The following is a 24,834-nucleotide window of genomic DNA, read 5'->3' on the forward strand; positions in this document are numbered from 1 at the left end:
ATACAGATGGTTCACTTACACAATGTTTATAAAACACTGCCCTAACACATACATCCAGCCACTAAACACAGTCACTTATTCTGAAATAACCATTGCCACCCACAACACCTGCCCCCATGTACACTAGTACATGTGACATCTCTCTGCTCCTAAAGTACCCCCTGACTAAAGCAGATCCATCTCTAACCCAGTCCTATCATCCAAGATGCAAAAAAGACAGCTCCATTGCAGGGGCTGAGCACTCCTTCTCTATCATAGCACACAAAAATTCCACATGTATCTAGGACATCACCCTAAAATCTCCTATGGAGTAGAGATACTTTCCTACCACGTTTTGTCTAGCACAGACTTTGGCACACAGAGACACTAAATATAAATGGATTGAATGAATTATTTCCTGTTATCCAGACTGGAAAAGACTAACAGCGAAGTCCCTTTTCTGATGTATATACTCTCACCCACTCACATCTGGCCACCAATTTAAGTAGAATTATAATAGGAATATAAAACCATCCTGACACCAACTGGTGAAATTCACTATAACTTTGATGCTAACCACCCAAATAGCATCATAGTCCACAGTCAAACATGACTGTCTTTACTTCAGATGCCAGCTATACTTTGCGAGTCCCCAGGCCATCCACATTTCTGACCAACTGGCTATAGATTCAGAGGTTCCCACAACTCCTCAGGTTTGATTTGCTAGAACAACTCACAGAACCCCTGGAAACATGATACTTACAATTTTATAATACAGGACACAAAACACAAAGGCTAAGGTCTGGAAGGGTCCTAAACAGAGTTTTCCATTTCAGCTCCACGTTTCCCCAGAAGTCAGACTGGCTCAAAATCCCAATCCTCTAATTATATAGTTGGTCTTTCTGGTGACCAGGGACCATTCTGAATTATCTCATTAACATTAACTCAGGTGTGATTCAAAGGACTCATGAATAAGAAAGACACCCCTATTGCTTGGGAAATTGTAAGAATTGTGGAAGGCACAAAGGCCAGACACATTATTATGCAACAAAAACAAAATTCCAAAAAACAAACAAACAAAAATTCCATAACCAACTTACAAAACTAAAGACAAACATAAAAAAATGCATCTAAGACCACTGATGTTCACTCATTTTAGGAGCACTAAATCCTATTCTCACTTACTAGCATTTCAGATATCACTCGTCTACTAGACTACACACTATTTAAAAAAAAAAATTATGCATTGAGGAGCCTGGGTGGCTCAGATGGTTAACCATCCACCTCTTGATTTTGGCTCAGGTTATGATCTCAGGGCTGTAAGATTGGATCGTTGGTCAGGCTCCACACTGGGCATGGAGGCTGCTTAAGATTCTCTCTTTGTTCCTCTCCCTCTGCCCCTCCCTCTCACTCAAGCTCTCTCTTCCTCTAAAATAAAAAAATAATAACTTTTTATGCATTAAATTTAACTATACTCCAAGGGCTATCTAGTGATCGCTAGGGAAAAAACCCCTTAACATCACTAAACAGATGGAGCTACTCTTTTGGCAGTTGAAAGATCCATTATTTGAGAATTGGCCAGGTAATGGCAAGACAAATCATCTCCTTCTTAATAATCATGGAGTCACCAAACAAAAAAATCTCAATAATCTTTTCCAAAAGAGCCATCAAGAACATGGCAAAAACGGGCAGCCTGGGTGGCTCAGAGGGTTTAGTGCCGCCTTCAGCTCAGGGCGTGATCCCGGAGACCCAGGATCGAGTCCCACGTTGGGCTCCCTGCATGGAGCCTGCTTCTTCCTCTGCCTGTGTCTCTACCTCTCTCTCGTGTGTGTGTGTGTGTGTGTGTGTGTGTGTCTTTCCTGAATAAATAAATAAAATCTTAAAAAAAAAAGAACATGGCAAAAGTATGTCTATTTAATGTATGAAACAAATCCTCCTCTAAACATAATTTTACTTTTCTTTAAAAATATTGGATGTCGGGATCCCTGGGTGGCGCAGCGGTTTAGCGCCTGCCTTTGGCCCAGGGCGCGATCCTGGAGACCTGGCATCGAATCCCACATCGGGCTCCCGGTGCATGGAGCCTGCTTCTCCCTCTGTCTGTGTCTCTGCCTCTCTCTCTCTCTCTCTGTGACTATAATACATAAATAAATAAAAATTAAAAAAAATATTGGATGTCTCAGAAAACAAAAGTACTTAACTATAACATTGAAAACTGAACAGTAATTCTCCAGCCACTGGTTTAGCCAAAAAAATCTTTATCCAAATTTCAATATCATCAGTCACTGTCTTCACACACAGTATCTTGTGGGGCATCACATCCTAAAACTGCTGCTGACAAATTTCCAGGCAGGTATCAGGGCTTGGGACTGAGAAAAACTCAAGCCATCTATTTTTAGATCTTAAATTCATTTAAGCAGAATCTCAAATGGAAAATAAATTATACAAGCTAAAAGTTTTAGTTACCAGGTTCCAAACACTCCTGCTTTTTTATTTTTAAAGATTTTATTTATTTATTTGAGAAAAAGTGAGAGCATGAGCCGGGTGGGGGGGGGCACTCCCCACTGAGCTGGGAGCCAGACATAGGGCTCAACTCCAGGACCCTAGGATCATGACCTGAGCCAAAGGCAGACGCTCAACTGACTGAGCTACCCAAGTGTCTCACTCCCACTTTTTTAACTCCAAAGAATCATAAACTAAATTTTACATTTAATAGGAAAAATGAGGGGATCCCTGGGTGGCTCAGCGGTTTAGTGCCTGCCTTTGGCCCAAGGAGCGATCCTGGAGTCCCGGAGTCGAGTCCCGCGTTGGGCTCCTGGCATGGAGCCTGCTTCTTCCTCTGCCTGTGTCTCTGCCTCTCTCTCTGTGTGTCTATCATGAATAAATAAATAAAAATCTTTAAAAAATAAAATAAAATTGAAAATATTTTAATAGTAAGTATCAGAAGCAAAGCTGGAAAAAAATCAGGCAATCTTCAGCACTCTCAAGTTATCCCCACTAAAAAAACTAATCCAAGGATAATTCAATCACTTAATTGTTGATTTTGAGTATCTGGCTCTTTTCTTTCTTTTCTTTTCCTTTTCTTTTCTTTCATCTTCTTTTCTTTTCTTTTTTTTCTTTTCTTTTTCCTTCCTTCCTTCCTTCTTCCCTTCCTTCCTTTTTTCTTCTTTCTTTCTTTTCTTTCTTTCTTTCTTTCTTTCTTTCTTTCTTTCTTTCTTTCTTTCTTTCTTTCTATTTATTTATTTATTTATTATTTTAGAGAGAGACAGCAGGACAGGAGAGGCAGGGGGACAGGGAGAGAGAATCTCAAGCAGACTCACACTGAGTGTGGAGCTGATGCCAGGCTCCATCTCATGACCCTGAGATCATGACCTGAGCTGAAACCAAGAGTTGGATGCTTAATCCAATACACCACCCAGGCGCCCCCTGGCTATTTCTAGAAATGTAAAAGTTAGTGATTCCCTCATTATCATAATTGCTTCCCAAATATTTTCATCATAATAGTGACCTCTTGTTTTCTTTCATTTTTTTTCAGCAGTAAGTTTATAAGAGAAACAAATGGAAAATTAGAACAAACAGTCATCCAGAAATAGCTCATCATCTCTTATCAGATAGGGAAGTTTTGAGACTTGCAAGAGGTTCCAATAAGCTGCCTTTTCATTAATTTCTAGATAAAAGATTTTATAAAAAGAAGTTGAGTTTTTTAAAGATTTTATTTATTTATTTGAGAGAGAGAAAGAAAGCACAAGCTGGGGAGAGGGGAAGAGGGAGAAGCAGACTTCCTACTGAGCAGGAAGCCCAATGGGAGGCTTTATCAGGACCCCAGATTATTACCCAAGCCACAGGCAGATGCCCAACCAAGTCACCAGGCACCCTAAGAAGTTAATTTTTTTAAAAAGAACCCTTCCCCAAAAAGGTCTGTGTTATAAAAACCTTTAAACAAATGCATTTGTTTCTTTCTCATGGATCCATGGCATTCAAAGTAGCCAACAGACAGATAAGCTAGAAGAATCAATAACCCACTTCAAAGAGGGTTATTTTCCCTTAGCTTAAACATTTACCTCTGAGATTCAACTCATAAAAGACAAGGCCTTGAAGTGAAACCTTAAATTATCCTTTAAATTAAATAACAGGGAAGGCAAATAACACTCCTTTCCACTCTCTGAATATGAGGTATCCCCACTTTTTCCCTGTTCTAACCCACCCAGCCTTAGGGCCTTGCTGCATTAGCTGCTACCTCTCCTCTGGTTTCTCTTCCTCCCTCATGGGCCCATGCTAAGGGTGACTGTATCTTAACAAAAACTCTTCCTCACACCCACCTCTCCTTCAATCTATCACTAGGTCCTCTCTTCTTCAAAATGTAGTCCCCATTCCTTATTCATATCCTATACAGCCACCCTCCCTCACACACACTTTTCCTACCCTACTGCCTCCTGACCTCCTTCACCACAATCCCACTGGGGCCTGTATCCAGTGTAAATGGTGTCTAAGCAGTTTTTTTTTTCTTTTTTGTAATGCAAGTGATTACGGAGGCATTCATTTCAAAAAGGCATCTACTTTAAAGAGGGCTATCTTGAATAAACACATTGCTAGTCACTTGATTAGATAAAGAGCCAGGCTGCCTCCCCTCACTGAGGCTCCTTTGTTTTAGAGATCTTGGTTGATTTTTGATAAATGATTATTTGGGCTGCTTATTTTTTTCTCTTTCCATGTTTTAAATTGCCCTCTTATATTTTAAATTCACCTATAGAGCGAGCCTCCCCACACCCTAGGCCTCCACCTTCAACTCCAATAAAAGTAGAACCCCAGGCCTGTGTCTTTGTGTTCTCTTGTTCCCTGGCTTGAGCTGCGCACTCTCCCCCAACCCTATACAACATTCTCTTTCTGTAGTTCCATGTGTGCTATGTAATTTCCAGGTCCTATAAATAATAAACCTTTATTCTTTTTTTTTTTTCTTAAACCTTTATTCTTTCAAAGTTTCTTGATGGTTATTGCTGAAGGGTATCCTGCAATTGCAATAAAGAAGCATAGGGCCAGTCTAACCACCATGCCAGGCTGAGACCAGCACACAACATCCTGAGAATTATAGCTGAATGCAACCACTTCAACGCCAGCTTTGGCACTGCCAACCTCTTCACTGCTTCCAACACCACGGACTGACCAGTCCCTTCTGTAGCTCCCATCTCTGTGCTCCCTCTCACACGTACTCTGTATCAATCTCCAAAATCAGCTCCCCATCACACACTCACTCATTTACTCAACAAGAGCTTAAGTATCCACGATGGGCCAGGTGTAAGCTAAGGACTAGAGACAAAGAAGACAGAAAGCTTCCCATCCTCAAGGAGCATCTATACTACTGAAAGAAAAACAACAAAAGGCAAATGAGAATTCCAGATCATACCAGAGCTCTAAGTAACCACCCAGGGTGCCATAGAACCTCAACAGAGAGACCCACCTTAAGCAGAACAATCTGATAATCTTCTCTGAAGCTGAGTCCTAAAAGAAGAGGAGCCAGCTGGTCAAAGCCAGGGGAGAAAGATTCAGAAGGGCCAGCAGCAATCATCAAATACTTGGGGAGACAGTAAGGTTAGTGTAGAAATAAGCTTAGCAAGTGAGGAGGGGAAGGGCTAGAGAGAGAAGGCAGAAAGATAGGATCCAAATCCTGTAGGATTGTGTAGACCATGGAAGATATGTGGATTTCATTCACTTGCTTTTTTTTTTTTTTTTTTTAAGATTTTAAGAATTTTATGTGATGTAATTTGGGTATGTAATGTACATTATGGTAACAACAGTTTACAATACTATATATCTGAAAGTTGCTAAAAGAGTAAATCTCAAAAGTTCTCATCATAAGTAAAAAAACTTTTAACTATGAGATGATTGATAGATGTAAACTAAACTTACTGTGGTAATCATTTCACAATACATCATGTATTGGGCAGCCCTGGTGGCACAACGGTTTAGCACCACCTGCAACCTAGGAGGTGATCCTGGAGACCCTGGACCTAGTCCCACGTCATGCTCCCTGCATGGTGCCTGCTTCTCTCTCTGCCTGTGTCTCTGCCTCTGTGTGTGTGTGTGTGTGTGTGTGTCTATGAATAAATAAATAATCTTTTAAAAAAATACCTCACGTATCAAATCATTACATTGTATACTTTAAAGTAATACAATGTTATATATCAAAGGAATCTCAATAAAACTGGAGAAGGAAATAAGTTAATGTGAAATTTTAACACAAATTTTTTAACACAGATTTTAACACAAATGTTCACAGTAGCATTATTTGTCACAGTCAAAAAGTTAAAGCAACTCAAAATAAATAATTTGATGAATAAACAGAAGCAAATATATTCCTATAATAGAACAGCACTTGGCCATAAAAGGGAATGAAGCACTGATAGTACAATATGGATAAACCTTGAAAACATCATGCTAAGTAAAAGAAACCAGGAGCAAAAGAACACATGTGATTCTGTGTATATGAAATGTCCAGAATAAGAAACTCCATATACAGAAAATAGATTGCTGGTTGCCAGAGAGGGAGGGAGGGATGAGGTGTGACAAAAATGGGTACAGGAAAAAAATAATTTAAAAAAAAAAAGGGCGGGGATCCCTGGGTGGCTCAGCGGTTTAGCGCCTGCCTTTGGCCCAGGGCGTGATCCTTGAGTCCTGGGATCAAGTCCCACGTCAGGTTCTCTGCACAGAGCCTGCTTCTCCTTCTGTCTGTGTCTCTGCCTCTCTCTCTCTCTCTCTCGAATAAATTTAAAAAAAATTTTTTTTTAATGGGTACAGGGGGATCCCTGGGTGGCGCAGCAGTTTGGCGCCTGCCTTTGGCCCAGGGCGCGATCCTGGAGACCCAGGATCAAATCCCACGTCAGGCTCCCGGTGCATGGAGCCTGCTTCTCCCTCTGCCTGTGTCTCTGCCTCTCTCTCTCTCTGTGTGTGTGACTATCATAAGTAAATAAAAATTTAAAATAAATAAATAAATAAATAAATAAATAAATAAATAAATAAAGTGGGTACAGGGGTTCTTTTTGGGGTATTGAAAATGTTTTGGAATTATACAGTGGTGATGACGGCACAACTTTGTGAATGTACTATAAACCACTGAATTGTACACTTTAAAAAGGTAAATTTTATGTGTTGTATCTCAATTACAAAAAGAGAAAGAAAAAACTAAACAGTCTGATCAAACACATGGAATCAAAGCCAGAATAGTGGAGGTAAATAATTGGAGGCAATATTTCATAGAGAGAACTTGCTAAAGGATGAATGTAAAGAGTGAGGGAGCAAAAAAGAGTCAGAGATTACTCTCATCCCCACCCTAAGTCTTAAATCTTGGCATTTACCCATACTTTTTAAACCCAGAATGTCATTGGTCCCCAGGATCATGCCCATAGCCTTATTCTCTTCAACCTGGATAGCCTCATCCACTCCCATACCACATCTTCCTTCCAGCCTTGATCTGACTCCCAGATCCAGGCCTGTCATTATCACGGCTATTTCTACCTGGCCATCCTGCAAACCTATCAAATTCATGCAATAGATCCAACTCTGTCATCCCCTTAATAAAATTTAAAAATTTAATTTTTTTTAAAAAAAGGGAAGGGGAGGGGAAGGAAGAGTAGGCAAAGGAAGGGGAGGGGACAGGAGGAGAGGAAGGGGAAGAAGAGAGGAAGGGGAGGAAGAAAGGCTGGTTTTAAAATTTCTTAGTGTGATATTGTGATATAATAAGAAATATATGTTTGGTCCTTGGCCCTGGTTCCTGGCACAGAGTTCGTAAAACCCTTGAAATTTCTTTTTTTTCCCAAAACTTAATTTATTTATTCACTAGAGACACAGAGAGAGAAGGCAGAGACACAGGCAGAGGGAGAAGCAGGCTCCATGACATGGCACTCGATCCTGGGTCTCCAGGATCACGCCCTGGGCTGAAGGCAGGCACTAAACCGCTGAGCCACCCCGGCTGCCCAAACCCTTGAAGTTTCTTGTAAGGACTGTCTTGTTATTCATAATAAGCCCCTTTTGACCATACCTAAGCTTATGCTAATAGAGATGGGGGGCTGGTTACCAGAGAAACTAATCAGGTAATTGGAACTTTCAGCCCTTTGAAAGTTCCCTGGAGGGGAAAAGAGCTGGGAATTGAGCTCTTTACCAATGACCAATGATTTAATCAGTTGTGTCTACATAACAGAAGTTCCAGAAAAACTCTACATAAATGGGTTCAGAGCTTCCAGGTTGAACACACTGAGGTGCTGGGAGAGTGGTACACTCAGAGAGAGCACAGAAGCTCTGTGCCCTTTCAACTTATCTTGCCCTATGCATCTCTTCCATTGGTCGTTCCTGAGTTGTATCCTTTATAATAAAATAAGAACAGTAAGTAAAGCACTTTCCTCAGTTGTGTGAGCCATCCTAGCAAATTATCAAACTCCAGGAGGCAGGTATAGAAACCTCCAATTTACAGATGGTCAGTTGGAAGTATAGGAGGCCAGGGATTTGGGATTAGCCTTTGAAGTAGGGGGGGGCATCTTGTGGGACTGAGCTCTTAACCAGTGTGGTCTGCACTAACTCCAGGTAGTGTTAGAAGTGCTCTGAGCAGGGGTGCCTGGGTGGCTTAGTTAAACAGCTGCCTTCAGTTCAGGTCACGATCCCAGGATCCTGGGATCGAGCCCCACATTGGGCTCTCTGCTCAGCAGGTAGTCTGTTTCTCTCTCTCCCTCTGCTCATGATCTCTCTCTCTCAAATTAATAAATAAAGTCTTAAAAAAAAAAAAAAGTTATGTGAGGGACGCCTAGGTGGCTCAGTGGTTGAGCATCTGCCTTCGGCTCAGAGTGTGATCCTAGGGTCCTGTGATCAAGTCCCACATAGGGCTCTCTGTGGGGAGCCTGCCTCTCCCTCTGCCTGTGTCTCTGCTCTCTGTGTCCCTCATGAATAAATAAATAACCTCTTTAAAAAAAAAAAAAGTGCTGTGAGCAGAGGAATGACAGCTTTACTTTACCTAGTATATTTATTAACAGCATTATCCAACTAGTATTCCAGGTATAATACCAAGATCACCCCAGGTGGAGTGTGAGGAGTAAACTCTGGCTTTCCTCTCTCCTGCACCTTTCAAAGGCAAGGAGTCAATAATTCTTATCAACTCAACCAAAATAAGTATCTCATGTATACAACCTTACATTGAATGTGAGCAGACATTAGATAAAGGTTCAACCTTCCTAAAATGAATAAAATTGAAATTAAAACATTGAGAAAATTTCCAAAAACTAGTACTTTTTATTTTTTTAATAAGTTTTTTTTTTTTTTAATTTATTTATTCAGAGAGAGAGAGAGACTGAGAGGCAGAGACACAGGCAGAGGGAGAAGCAGGCTCCATGCAGGGAGCCTGACGCGGGACTCGATCCTGGGTCTCCAGGATCAGACTCCGGGCTGCAGGCGGCACTAAACCGCTGTGCCACCGGGGGTACCCCCAAAACTAGAACTTTTTAAAGAATTTTAATACCTTGTGCTTTCAAATGTACAAATTTGGTATTCACATATGTTGCTGGTGACTGTGTATACTGATTAGCACAATTCTTCTGAAAAGTATATGACTATATAGTCATATTATTAAATAACAAAAAAAGTACATTTTGACCTAGTAATTTTATTTCTAAAAATATATTCCAAGAGAATAAGCTAAATTTTTAAAAAAGCCTTGTGTACTCTTTGAGGAAGACATAGTCACAGCTGCAGTGGAGCTTGGGGTGCCAGCTCCCACTCTTGACTCACTGCTACTGGCTCTCTCCGAGGAACAAATTCTGTCAGGGAGTTGAACTGCATCCATGGCTCTTAAATATAACAGAAAATCATGCCTGGAGCCAGAGGTGGCAATTCACCAAACTAGAATTACCCTAACTGGCCTTAACATAAAAGTAAAGGAAGAGAATCTCAAAATGGAAGGACTAGTTCAGGTGCCTAACAAGACTCTGAGAACCACTACCTAGAAAACCCCTTGAGGTGCCTGGGTGGCTCAGTCGGTTATGTCCAAGTCTTGACTTGGACTCAGGTCATGACCTCAGGGTTGTGAGATCAAGCCCCATGCTGGGCTCCACAATGGGTGTAGAGCTTGCTTAAAATTTTCTCTTTCCCTCTGCCTCTACCCCTACCCATCCCCCCAAAAACAAACAAACTCCTTTTGGTGAAGGTACTAAGACTTGGGATCTTTTTCAGACAAAATTCACAAGCAACTCACTGACTTGCTCAGTTCTGAGATTGCTGAACAAATTACTTCTATCAGCATTGAGCCAGGAATCGAGGTTGAAGTCACCACTTGGAGATACTTCAATTAACGACTTTTTTTTTTAACGACTTTTTTAAAAAAAGATTTATTTATTTATTCATGAGAGACACACACAGAGGGAGGCAGAGACATAGGCAGAGGAAGAAGCAGGCTCTTTGCAGGAACTGGATGCAGCACTCGATCCCAGATCCCAGGATCATGACCTGAGACAAAGGCAGCCACCCAACCGCTGAGCCACCCAGGTGTCCCTAAATTAACTACTTTCATATGTTATCAATTGTTGGGGTGCCTGGGTGGATCAATCAGCTAAGTGTCTGCCTTCCACTCACATCATGATCCCCGGGTTCTAGGTCCGGTACCCTGCTCATCAAGGAGCCTACTTCCCTCTCTCCCTCTGCAGCTCTCACTACTTGTGCTCTCTCACTTGCTCTCTTTCTCTCTCAAATAAAAAAATAAAATCTTAAGAAGAAAATCAAAAATAATCAATTGTTTTTTTAAAAGCCCACATACATAAAAAAGTTCATACAAGCAAACATCTGGAAACAACCCAAAAGGAAAATGAGTATAATATATTCACTTGAGGGGCACCTGGGTGGCTCAGTGGTTGAGCATCTGCCTTTGGCTCAGGGTGTGATCCCGGAATCCTGGGATCAAGTCCCACATCAGGCTCCTCACAGGGAGCCTGCTTCTGCTTCTGCCTCTGCCTATGTCTCTTCCTCTGTGTGTCTCTCATGAATAAATATATAAAACTTTTATAAATAAATATATATATACACACATATACACTCACTTGATTTACAAAATGCAGCAAAAATTCATGACAACAAAATACCAGCAAACCATATCCAGCAACATATTAAAAGGATTATACCTTACACCATGACTGAGTGGGATTTATCAGGAGAATGCAAGAGTGGTTCAACATGCAAAAATCAATTGGTATAATATGCCACATTAAAAGAATGAAGGAGGGATCCCTGGGTGGCGCAGCGGTTTGGCGCCTGCCTTTGGCCCAGGGCGCGATCCTGGAGACCCAGGATCGAATCCCACATCAGGCTCCCGGCGCATGGAGCCTGCTTCTCTCTCTGCCTGTGTCTCTGTCTCTCTCTTTTTCTCTCTGTATGACTATCATAAATAAATAAAATTAAAAAAAATAAAAAATAAAAAAAATAAATAAAAGAATGAAGGGAAAAAGTCACATGATCATTTGAATTGATGCACAAAAAGCATCTGACAAAATCCAACACCCTTTCATGATAAGATCACTCAACAACCAGGAATTAAAGGGAATTTCCTCAGGGCACGTGGATGGCTCAATCGGTTAAGTCTGTGCCTTCAGCTCAGGATCTCAGGGTCCTAGGATGGAGCTTCATGTCCGGCTCCCCACTCAGTGGGGAGTATCTGCTTCTCCTTCTACCTCTTTCCACCCTGCTTGTGCTCACTTGCTCTCTCTTGCTCTCTCAAATAAATAAAAATTTTTAAAATATTTCTTAAAAGGGAATTTCCTCAACATAGTAAAGAGCATTTTTTAAAAAACCCACAAATAACATCTTACTCAACAATAAATGACTGAAAACTTTCCCCCCAGATCAGGAAGAAGACAAGGATACACACTTTATTCTTTTTGAAGATTTTATTAATTTGTGAGAGAGAGAAGGAGAGTGGGCACAGGCAAGTATGCACGCATAAGTGAGGGGAGAGGGAAAGGGAGAAGCAGATTTCCTGCTGAGCAGGGAGCCAGACATGAGGCTCCATCCCAGGACCCCAGGATTAATACCTGAGCCGCAAGTAGACATTTAACCAAGTGAGCCATCCAGGTGCCCCAAGGATGCCCACTTGAGTCACCTCTATTCAGCATAGTACTGAAAGTCCTAGTCACAGCAATTATGCAAGAAAGATAAATAAAAAGCAATCAGATTGAAAAGGAACAAATAAAACTATTCAGATTACTTTAAATAATCCACAGGTTGCAGGGCATAAGATCAACACACAAAAATTAGTTGTAGTTTGTATACAAATTAGTTGTATAGGTTCACAAATACTCTGATGATAAAATTAAGAAAACAGGCTTTCTTACAGAAATGAAAAAACTGATCACAAAATTCATATTGACTCTTGATCTTGTGGTTGTGAGTTCAAGCCCCATGTTGGGCCTAGAGCTTACTTTAAAAAAGAAAAAAAGATGGGGGGATGGGATAACTGGGTGATTGGCATTCAGAAGGGCACATGATATGATGAGCACTGGGTGTTATACACAATTGATGAATTATTGAAAACTATATCTGAAACTAATGATGTGCTGGCAAATGAATTTATCTTTAAGATTTTATTTATTCATGAGAGATACACAGAGGCAGAAACACAGGCAGAGGGAGAAGCAGGGACCTCACAAGGAGCCCAATGTGGGATTTGATCCCGGGACCATGACCATGCCCTGAGCCAAAGGCAGATGCCCAACCGCTGAACCACTCAGGTGCCAATATGAATTTAAATAAAAAATTAGATTTAATTTTAAAAAGAAAGAAAACAAAGTGGTTATAAATGCCACTGAAGGGGCAGCCCAGGTGGCTCAGGGGTTTAGCACCGCCTTTGGCCCAGGGTGTGATCCTGGAGACCGGGGATTGAGTCCCGCATAGGGCTCCCTGTATAGAGGGAGGAGGATGACACATCCTCCTCCCTCTGGCTGTGTCTCTGCTTCTCTCTTTCCCTGTGTTTCTCATGAATGAATAAATAAAATCTTAAAAAAAAAAAAAAAAAAAGCCAGTAAATTGTATACTTGAAATGGTTAAAATGGGGGACACCTGGCTGGCTCAGTTGGTGGAGCATGCATCTCAGGGTTATAAAGTCTGAGCCCCTCACTGTGTATAGAAATTACTTAAAAAAATAATAAAAATAATAATAATAAATTACTTAAAAATAAAATCTTTTTAAAAATAAGGTTAAAATGGTAAATTTTACATTATGTATATTTTGCCACAATTTAAAAAAGGGGGTGGTGGCAGAAAGGTGATTCTGATGATTGTGTAGAGAATGGATGGGGTGGAGGAGATATAAGTGGGAGGCCTATAGATGCTCAGCTGCATATGGCTGAGAAGCAATAAAAGTCAATCCCAAGACAGGGACAGTGGGGAAGGACAAGATAAGAGAGCCCAGAGAATAAAATGAGAGAGCGAGACAGAGAAAGACTGATTCCTAGGTTTATTGCTTAAAAAATTAGAGGAAACAGCAGTGAAACAAAAAATTAATTACATCCATTTTAGGCATAGGAATTTGAGAGATGAATGAGAGATGACCAGCTAGCAAAATGAGCATGAACAGGCATGTGTATCAGCAGAGAATACTGAAGCTATAATTTTGATTATGAAAGTCCTCGTTCAAGGCAGTAAAAATGCTCAGGAAGAGAGTTGCTCACTGAAGCAGAAATGGTAACAAACTAAATTCTGGAGATCATGAACTATCATTTAAAGGGCAGAGAAGAGGCCAAGTAGTGGATGGAGAGCCAGGGGAATGAAGACACAAATACCAAGAGGGAGAGGAACTTCAGGAGAGGGTGGTTCAAACAGTGTCCAAATCCTGCTAAGAGATCCAGATATGCAGAGATATTTATTAAAAATCTTCAGGAATATTATTATTAAGTAGTTTCAAAAAAGTTCTGCTAGTGTTGTTTGCACCAACTCCTGTGTTAAGAGGTATACACTGTGCAGTAAAAAATGCTAGGGAAAAGTCCTAAAGAATCCACCAGGGACACCTGGGTGGCTCAGCAGTTGAGTGTCTACCTTCGAGTCAGGTCATGGTCCCAGAGTCCTGGGATCAAGTCCTGCATCAGGTTCCTCGCAGAGTCTGCTTCTCCCTCTGCCTATGTTTCTGCCCCTCTCTCTGTGTCTCTCATGAATAAATAAATAAATAAAATCCTTAAAAAAAAAAAAAAAAAAAGAGTCAGATGCTTAACTAACTGAGCCAGCTAGGTGCCCCTAGAACCCTTAACACACTGTTGGTTAGAATGTGAAATGGTGTAGCCACTTTTGGAAAACAATCTGGCAATTCTTCAAAAGGTTAAACACAGAGGTTAAGGTTAACCACATGGCCAAACAATTCTACTCCCGGGTATATATACCAAAGAGAAATGAAAACATGTCCACATGAAAACTTGTATACATGAATATTCATAGCAACATTACTCATAATAGCTAAAAAGTAAAAACAACCTAAATGCCCATCAACTAATGACTGGATAAACAAAATCTGGTATATCCATACAACAGAATAGTATTCAGCAATAAAAAGAAGAAACATATTAATAATATATGCTATAATATTGATGAACTTTGAAAACACGCTAACCAAAAGAAGCCAGGAGCAAAAGACCATATACTCTATGATTCTGTTTATATGAAATGTCCACAATAGGCAAATCCATAGACAGAAAACACATTAGAGGGGAGTGGAGGTGTTGGCATTGATGGCTAGTGTATGAAGTCTTTTTGGAGTGATGAAAATTGATTGTTCTAAAACTGTGGTGATGGCTGCACATATTTGTGAATAAAACCACTGAATTATATACTCTAAATGGATAACATAGTACTTGAATATATATACACATATGTGTGGGTGTATATATATATATATATATATATATATATATATATATATAAAACCAAGTAAATATACACACCGGGAGACCCACAAGTGTAAGTGTTTTATGGTTAAGTACAGAGTAAATCAGTCTGGATGTCAATTTATTGTTCTCATGAAGATGCCGTTATAGTAACTTATTAGTAAGTCTGAAGTCTTCAGGCTTTCCCAAGAGTTAAATACTCATTACAATATTTCATAGTTGGTGTGCTGTCTGACATCAAAACACTGTTATTAGAACAAACCAATGACAGCTAATAACTTTTTTGTGTTTCAAATAGCATACAACTTTATAAACTGAACCGATGGTTAGCCATACTGAAGAAAATCTCCTTTGCTATACACAGATCCAACTCTACATATGCTAGTTCTTATTTTAGGTACTGTGGGCTTATTACCCTAATGTTCCTAATCACCGGATATGTAATGTATTTCTTTTCTGGTCTTTTTAAAAATTGTGATAAAATATACTTAACAAAAAACCTGCCACTTTAACCATTTAAGTGTACAACTCATGGTATTAAGTACATCCACAGTGTTGTGCAACCATCCCTCCTATTCAATTTCAGAACTTTTTTATCATCCCAAACAGAAACTCTATACCCATTAAACAGTAACATCTCATCACCAACTCCAGTTAACCTCTATCCTACTTTCCATCTCTATGAATTTACCTATTCTGGATACCTCATATAAGCAGAATCAGAGAATATTTGTGTTTTGGTGTCTGGCATATTGCACTAGCATAATGTGTTTGTGGCTCATCCATGTTGTAGCATGTATTAAAATTTCATTTCTTTTAAAGGATGAATTATTTCATAGAATGTATATGCCACAATTTAACCATTATCTGCTAGCGGGATACGGGTTGTTTCTACCTTTTGGCTATTATGAATAATGCTGCAATGAACACCTGCATGTAACTCTATGTTTGACTCTCTGCTTTCAATTCTTTGGGATATACACATAGCAGTGAAATTGTTTGATCATATGGTAATTCTATGTTTAACTTTTTGAGGAACCACCAAACTGTTTTTCCACAGCAGCCAGACCATTTTACATTCCCACCAGCAATGAACAAAGGCTCCCAGTTCTCTACATTCTCACCAACACTTGCAATTTGTTTCTCGCTAATAGGCATCCTCATGGGTGTGAAGTGGTATCTCACTGTGTGCAATGTATTTTTAGTCTATTATCTGCAAATAGAAGTTCACCTTGTGTTGATTTCTATAATTATACGTAGCACAGCCACATTAGAGATATAAACAACAAATATTTACATGCCAATAAAATAAAGCACAGGGTTACAAAGATTTAAATCAACTCAATTTTGAAAAAGATACTAAAGATGACAAAGAACGCGGACACAACACAAAACCTGTAAGCTCCATTTTACTCATCTGGAACTAATTTCTAAAATACTAATCTGTGTACATAAAAATTTTACAAAGCAGGTTACAGCTTTGCGATTTATAGCTATGACAGCGAAACGAATGTAGGAGTCCCTCCCGAAATAAAACTTTTAAAGGCATTTATCCCTGGGAGATCATTGTCACTGTCCCCATTTTAAAGATAAGTGTATCTGAAATCAAATAGGTTTAATCAATTGGCTTAGGCCAGAAATTAAATCTGTGGAAGAGATTTGGGAAATAACGATTTGGTTCTAGGCTTAAGGCGAAATCTCGTAATTTAACGTGTAAAAAGTCAAAGAAACACTGAAGAACCATTTCTACGCTTAATAGTAAATAAACTATGGGAAGGTGTCCACAACGCTGAAGCTTACAAATTCCAAGAGCAATGACCAATAATTAACTCCTTGCTGGTGTGACCTGAATGTGGATTCAACTCAGAACTACTCTGTTTTTTTTCCCAGCATACTCTAATAACACTAAGCCTCTAACTACGTCTCTGTTTTCTTCGTTAAATTTCGGAGGTTCAAACGTAGGATAATTCTATTGTTAAATTGACAAAGCCTATGTTGAAGCAACCAAGGAAAATGGAATTGGTTTTTGACAACCTTGCTTAAATCTGATGTAGAAAGTGTTAACTTGTCTTTCTCCCTGCACCCTAAACAGGATAAACTACGGGTCAAACAAGATACTGTTTACCCTCACCAAATTTGATCCAATCGCTTTAGCGAAGCTGAAATATATATGTTTTAAGAAATTCTAAGAAATATTAAGAATATTTTAAGAAATCCAGTTATGCAGAGGTGAAATGACTGATCGGCATCTGCCTTAAAATACTTCAGCAAGGCAAAGGATTTAAAAAAGGAGAGATGAAACATGTGTGCCGGATCAACTGTTGAATGCGGATGATGGCATAGGGAGGGGTTCAGTTCACCTTCTCTCTCTCTACTTTTGCCTATGCTTAAAGTTTTCGCCACAACTTCCCACGGAATGAACGATTCCCAAACAAAGTTACCGTCCTGGTTATTAAAGACGAGTCGGTGGATGTGCGCGTCCTTGTCTTCGGAACCGAACCGAGCGAAGGGTCCCCAGCAGAAGCGAGGCCGACGTGGGCTCCGCGCCACCACGCGGGCCGAAGGCGCGCACGTTTTCTCCCGGGCTCAATCTGACAACTGCCTCGGTGCGCTCCAGGGCTCCGAGGACCGCCTGGCTCGGCTGGCAAGCGGCGCACGCGGGGCTCACGCCTGCGGCTCGGGGAACCCCGGCGAACTCCGCCAGAGAGCTCCAAGGTCCCGGCCCCGTGTGGTCGGCCCCCGCAGCCCCTCCAGACCCCTGGAGACCCCTGGAGACCCCTGCACCGCCCCCGCCGCCCCCCACCGCGAACGTCGACCCAGCCCGCCGCCTACCATCCAGGTCCTCGTCGTCCTCCGACTCGCTGTCCGCCTTGGCGTCGGCGACCAGGCCAGGGCTGGGCTCCAGCCCCCGGGAGCCGGAAGGAGGGGCGGCGGGCGGGCTGGAGGCTTGCAGGCGGGCCTCGCGCAGGCGGGTGAAGTAGTCCACCGCGAAGTCGACCAGGTCGGGCGGCTGCTGCCGCAGCACCTCGACCGTGTAGCCCTGCAGCAGCTCCGTGAGCCCCGGCGGGATCTGGATGTGGCTCATGCCGGCGACAGCCGCGAGGACAGGCGGGTCCCGGCCGCCGGCGGCCACTGCCTCCGCGCTCCCTCACGCCGGCCTCTCGCGCGGCGCCCGCGAGGTCTCCTCCCGCGCGACCCGGCTCTGGCCTTCCTCGTGCCGCGCCGCCCTTCCGCCGGGTGTGCGTTTCCGGGCCGCACGACCCTAAGCTACTACGGCCGGCCTGGTGCCGCCGCCGCTGTCACCGGGCAGCCGCCGCCGCCGCCGCCGCCGCCGCCGCCGCCGCCGCGGAGACCGACCAGCGGGCAGGCGGGCACGGGCGGGGCAGGAGCCCGGGTTGTGACGCACGCGACCGCGGGCGTGCGCGCTCCCGCCGACCGCCGGCCCCCAGTGCGCGTGCGCCACCGGGCCGCCCGCAGGCCCCGTGCAGTCCCGGGTCGAGTCGTGGAGTGAGTGCTTTCCCCGCTAAAGGGAGTCGTCAGAGCTTCCCACCTAGTCCCAAAAACCTTTCACTTGTTCCGATTTCAGTACTCGCTAAGAGCCACCTGTTTGCCAGCACTGGGTAGGCTCCAGGGACACAGCCTAGAGCCAGATAGCCGGACGCCTGGCACACACATTGCAACCTCAGTGCGGTTCTGGCTGCGGTGGAGAGCGAGAGGGCCCACTTAAGGGGGTGACATTCAGGCTGACTCCGAGGCCTGGACAGGACGCTACTACAGGAAAATCTTGAGGAAAGCCATCTGACCATAGAGGACAGCAAGAGCAGGGGGTCACGGGGTGGAATGGTGGCAGAACAATAGGACCCTCAGAAGTCTGGCAGGGGGCCTGTGATATGTCAAACGGGTTAGGCCTGGTCGATAGTAGGAGTTTCAATGATGTAGCAATTTGGGAGCCACAGGCGGAGAAAGAAGCCTGGAAGAGTCACTGGGCCAAACATGTACCCTGAGAAACTGGTATAAGGCCCAGAGCAGAAACCACCTGTGAGTCTGTTCCTGCTTTTGAGCACTCCCACCAGGATTCTGCACACCTCTTCTCTTCCCACACTCCACCCTGGGCCCACTGTTTGGTGGAGGTGAGCAGACCACAAGGCACTGTTATCCTTTACCCCTAGGGAGTGGGCATAGGTGAACTGGAGAGGCTAGACCATTTCCCAAGTTGTTCCCTTCACCTAGACCAGATCAGAAGGGAATAGAAAAAGGCGATTGTCCTGAGTCAGAGTGCTGGTGAAAGGCCCAGTGGGCACAGGACAGAACCCGACCTCTCCTTGCTGGGCCCAGACAGAAGTGGCGAGCTGTAGGCTCGGGAACCTCCAAGGCATTTGGGACGGTTAAGCTCCACCTGGTAATTACCCACTATTAATTAAAATCAGCACTAAGACCTCTCATATTGGTTTGGCACACACCCAGGAGTTCAGTGCTGCTGGGAGCTTAGTTTCTGGAAACAGGAACAACCAAACCCCACTGGTACAGAAACCATCCATGCTCTAGGCCAGACACTGTGATTTCAAACAGCAGTGTCTCCCTGGACAAGTGCCTTGACCTCTGGGAGGTGTCATGCACAATTTACTTTGTGAGAGGAAGGACAGTGTCCCTTGATTCCTGCTGGGTCCTTACTACACATTCTTGGGGAAGGTTTACTGAATGAACAAATGAATGCTTCCACACAGGAAGCAGAGTCAGTGAAACTGCTCTCCTGACCCCTGTCTCAGGATTGAGTCCTTTTCTTTAACGCTGTGTTTCTGGACACCTGGATGGCTCAGTGGTTAAGCATCTGCCTTTGGCTCAGGTCATGATCCTGAGGTCCTGGGATTGACTCCCACATTGGGCTCCCCACAGGGAGCTTGCTTCTCCCTCTGCCTGTGTCTCTGCCTCTCTGCTGAGCCACCCAGGGATCCCCGAATAAATAAAACTTTAAAAAAATAAAGCTGCATTTTTTTATCTCAGCCTATGAACACTTCACTAAGATGGGCAGTAAGAGGCTAACAGGGCAGGGTTTGTCAACTCTCCTCTGCTCTTCAGTAGATCGACCCTTCCAAGTGTTCCAGGAGTCAGCCCATACTCAGAACACCTGCATGTCACTCCCACTGCACCACCATACCTGCTTCAAATAATCCTACAAACCGACCCTTTGGAAAGGCAAATTCACAACTCCACTCCCTAGTTTGCTCATTCTTCAGATTTTATATGTTTTAAAGGGGGACAGGTGCCTGTACAGTTAGGACTCTGACCTCAATCACAAAATAAAATAGACGAAGGTGGGAAGCCCCAGTGGCTCAGCAGTTTAGCGCCGCATGCAGCCCAGGGTGTGATCCTGGAGACCCGGGATCAAGTCCCATATTGGGCTCCCTGCGTGGAGCCTGCTTCTCCCTCTCTCTGCCTGTGTCTCTGCCTCTCTCTCTCTCTCTGTGTCTCTCTCATGGGTGAATAAATAAAATCTTAAAAAAAAAAAAAAAGATAGGGCAGCCCCGGTGGCTCACTGGTTTGGCGCTGCCTTCGGCCCAGGGTGTGATCCTAGATCCTGGAGACCCAGGATCGAGTCCCACGTCAGGCTCCCTGCATGGAGACTGCCTCTCCCTCTGCCTCTCTCTCTCTCTCCCCCTGTATCTAATAAATAAATAAAAATCTTAAAAAAAAAAAAAAAAGATAAAGGCTACTCCAGGGCTGATGACAGAGCTGGGTGTGGGTAGGTTCTCCTAGGTTCTCCCAGTCACTCTAAGGAACCTCCATCAGCCTCTGCCAGGAGTAGGCTGGTTTGCTATCAATTGCTTGATAGCTTGGCCATCCATCCATCGAGCAAACATGACATTCAAAGGGCATCTTTGGACATGGAGGGAATGAAAGCCACAGAAATCACGAACCCCATAGCTATTCCTTACCTGTTTCCACAGACCAGCCTAAAATAAAATTGTCCAGGCCCTATGTGGCTCCCTTCCCTAGCATCTGGTCCAAGAGTAAGGATCCATCTCTGCCCCTTCTGGGATGCCCTTCTGTTGCAAGTGGTGTCCCAAGGGCCTTCATGAATGCCCAGGTGAGCTGGCCAAAGAAGAGTGCCTTAGAGCAAAAGAGAATACCAGGGCCCTGAATCCTGCCTCTTCTACCCTTACCCTCCCGACTGCCTTCATTCAAGCCTGTCCAACTACACCACTGGAGGTTACCATGGCAACCAAACCCACAGGCAGCAGGTAACCAGGAAATAGCTGCCAACAGTGATGGTGGGTGAAAAAGCCAAAAGCAGAGACCCTGAAAAGCCAGAGAAATATAGAGACTGTGGCAGAGAAGAGGAGGTCCCAGAGCACTGACAGGTGCTCAACTCCAAGCCAGCCCTAGGAGTCACTACCCAGCAGGCAGTCAAATCTTGTACAGACTGCCACATCACCAACCACAGGCAGACATAAACACAATGGGGCCAATTCTCAGAGATGTTTACAACTACGGATCACAGTCACACAGGTGGCGCACATGTTTAGCCCAACAGCAGTGGGTCTGGTGAAAATGCACATGGGTAGGGTACCAACTACTATTTCCAACGAAACAGTAGATTTCATGTACTCAATAGGTTTACTATTTTAAAGGTTTTTTTTCTCTTTCCAGGAAGAAAGGAACCACTCAAATTCCCCCAGACTCCTCTGGCAGCCTGTTCTTGGGCCAGATCTTCCAGTTTATACACACCTTCTGCCCTCTGATACCCTCTGCTTACTGGGGGTTGGGGAGTGGACTTAGCCCCAGCAGCAATACCTCTCTCCTCTGCCCAAAGGGTATCTCTAAGCCACTCCAATCGCCTACCTTCTCCTGGAACCTGTTAGTCATCTGACCACCCCACATGCCGGCCCCTCTGGTCCAGTCTTCCCAGCTCATTTAGTATCAACCATTATCAGTTTCCGTTTTGCCTTAGAAGTGTTTATGAGCCTCTTGGACAGGAAGGCTTGGGGAAGTAGGCTATGTTTTCTCTGTCATCATCCAAGCTGTCCTTCAGCCTCTATTATAGAGCTGTCCTTCAGCTTCCCTCATGTGGCTACTACCTTTGGTCTAGGAAGACTGCTCTATTTTAACAAGCATCTATGACCCAGGGAGCAGTTAATTCCCAGACCACCTGTTTCTGCACCTGTGAACCACCCCTCCCAGAACACTGTGTCCCAAGAAAGTGTCAGATTCTTCAGTGGACCTTGGGTCTGCCTGGGAGACCCCTCAAGGCAAGGACAGAACCTGGGAAGCAAGGGAGAGCCTGGCTGGAGAGCCACAGGCTTATATGCTCACCAGAGCAGAGAAAGCAGAAGAGAGTGCTGAGGGAATACCTGACCCTGGGGCTCTCCCAGAGCTTGTTGGGACTCTGTGTGGTACCTTTGAGTCAGGCCAGTTGCCGGGCTTTGACCCTGTAGTACATACAGGCCTCCTGGAGCTTGGGTCAAGCAGCCCCAGGACAGCCTCTGATAGCATCATGAACCTTTATTCAGGCCTATGGACACCCAGACATCACTCTATTTTCTGCACACTATTATCAATCTGTCAGTGATCTTGGCAGATCAGCTTACTCTGTCTGAGAGTTGGCTATCACATCTGAAAGTGGGGGTGAAAACCCCTGCCCACTATATATTGAGTTTTATGGGAATAAAGAACTAAAACAGAACCCATGGAAAGGTTAGAAAAGCCATAGGGGATTCCAGCCTCAAAAGAACTGTAGGGAGGGGATCCCTGGGTGGCTCAGCGGTTTAGCGCCTCCCTTCGGCCCAGGATGTGATCCTGGAGTCCCGGGATCAAGTCCCACATTGGGTTCCCTGCATGGAGCCTGCTTCTCCCTTTGCCGATGTTTCTGTGTCTCTGTGTGTATGTGTGTCTCTCATGAATAAATAAATAAAATATTTTTAAAAAACTGTAGGAAAAAAAAAATAAATAAAAAAAAAATAAAAAAACTGTAGGGAAAGAACTGTGGGTGGAGATGTTACAACCTTTTAGCAGAAATGGCACTGAAGCTTCTAATAGGCTTGTTGCAATATCCCACTGTTTGCCCCTCACCTTTGACCCAGTTATACTCTCCTTTGTGCCTGGGTGAGGCCTTATCACTGGCTGGTTGTTTTAACACTTGCTGTCTGGCTTCTGCTTAATGCTGTCCGTGACAGAGAAGTTGCTGAGGAGGGCCCTGGTCTTTCCCTACACCCTTACCCCCACCAGGGAGAAAAGAGATCTATCAGGAACAGGTGGCATTTCAAAGTGCATCATAAAAAGGAAGTGCCAGCCAGGAGGGAGTTCCTCACCATCTGCTCTGCTCCCTTCACAGATATGTCTTCCAGGGCTTCCCTATTTGATTTAACACCTATTGAACAACCAAAGGAGTAGAAATATCTACTACCACTAACACCAAGGAACCCAAACATTCCATTTTAAAATGGAAGCTGTTTCAAAGGGCAAATTATCCAGAAGCATGGACTGTGAAAGTCATCCTGAGCCATGGGAATGGCTGTCATTTGGCTGGAATGCAAATGCACTTCACAGGGGCTTCCAGGCAAAGGCTGAGGTTGCAGGACTGTCTCAGAGACAGGATGCTGCCAAGAAGAGCTTCAAGAAACATGCATGTGGCCTTCTCCAAACCAGTGAGAGATTAAATCCTCAGCATGAGGGGGCAGGCATAACACTGAATTAATCTTCCTAACTGAGGGCACAAAATTTTCATCTCTAAACAATGCTTTTTTTTTTTTTTATCATAATTCCTATCTGGTCATCCAAAAATATCTTCCCAGGAATAAAGTATCCTTCCTTAAACCCCCAAATCTTCAGCTTCCTGTCAGACTGGCCACACCCACCTCCACATGGGAGTGGGTCCCTGTTCCCTCACCCCTTTATACAAAGTGTGGCTCTAAAGCCAAAGTCCAAGTGTCTCTGCACAGCTGCAGCAATGTGAGAAGCACCAGCAAAAGTAACTGTGACTGCCAGTTGGGACAATGCCAGAGAAGCCCAGCTTCAGGAGCCTCACCACCTACCAGATAAGGACAAATTAACTTGTCTCCCTTACCTCCCCTGGATGCACCTGGGCATCTTCGATAGCCTAATTATTAGCAAAACCCTGCTAGTGACATCAGATCACAGTGACCCCAAAACCCATATGAAATGTCAAGATTGGGACGCCTGGGTGGCTCAGCAGTTGTGTGTCTGCCTTCAGCTCAGGGCTTGATCCCAGAATCGAGTCCCACATTGGGCTTCCTGCATGGAGTCTGCTTCTCCCTCTGCCTGTGTCTCTGCCTCTCTCTCTCTCTCTCTCTCTCTGTGTGTGTGTGTGTGTGTGTGTGTGTGTCCATGAATAAATAAATAAGATCTTTGAAAAAAAAAAAAAAAAGTCAAGATTGCTTTTGGCTTTTAGAACAATCAACTATCTTGCTTGTGTTAGAAAATATATTGTGGGGATCCCTGGGTGGCGCAGTGGTTTGGTGCCTGCCTTTGGCCCAGGGCGCGATCCTGGAGACCCGGGATTGAATCCCACGTCAGGCTCCTGCTGCATGGAGCCTGCTTCTCCCTCTGCCTGTGTCTCTGCCTCTCTCTCTCTCTCTGTATGACTATCAAAAATAAAAAAATAAAAATAAAAATAAAAAAAAAGAAAATATATTGTGGATGTTTCTATGGCATTAGCTCAGGGCAGAGAGGTGAAAGAATGAAGGGAAAAGGCTGCAGACTTGTACTGAGGGCTATCAGAACAGTTAGCAATCAAGTAGTCACCCGCCCCCCCTTACCTTCTCTATCAAGCAGCTGCTGTTAGGACAGTCAGGTAAGGCTGGCTAACCAAAACTTCCTCCTCTTTCTCGGGCCGAAGCCCCTGCCTGAAGCCATCAAGGAGGGATTATGGATCCCTAACAGCCTCCACCAAGGCCACAGGCTACCTGCTGAAATGACCCCAGAATCAAAATAATTTCACACAATGCAAAAA

At 43.8% G+C, this 24,834-nt stretch overlaps 1 protein-coding gene across 1 annotated transcript in view; it reads right to left on the reverse strand.

Annotated features, from left to right (window-relative positions):
- PRKAR2A (protein kinase cAMP-dependent type II regulatory subunit alpha) overlaps positions 1 to 18,266 on the reverse strand; it is a 106,605-nt gene extending 88,339 nt beyond the window's left edge. Inside the window, exon 1 of the mRNA XM_041761620.1 lies at positions 17,700 to 18,266. Within this exon, the coding sequence (XP_041617554.1) occupies positions 17,700 to 17,952 (253 nt within the window). The 5' untranslated portion in view covers positions 17,953 to 18,266. The remainder of the gene's footprint in view (positions 1 to 17,699) is intronic.
- Positions 18,267 to 24,834: the final 6,568 nt, after the last annotated feature.

The sequence above is a fragment of the Vulpes lagopus genome, chromosome 7, assembly GCF_018345385.1.
Source record: "Vulpes lagopus strain Blue_001 chromosome 7, ASM1834538v1, whole genome shotgun sequence".
In the NCBI taxonomy this organism is placed as follows: domain Eukaryota; kingdom Metazoa; phylum Chordata; class Mammalia; order Carnivora; family Canidae; genus Vulpes; species Vulpes lagopus.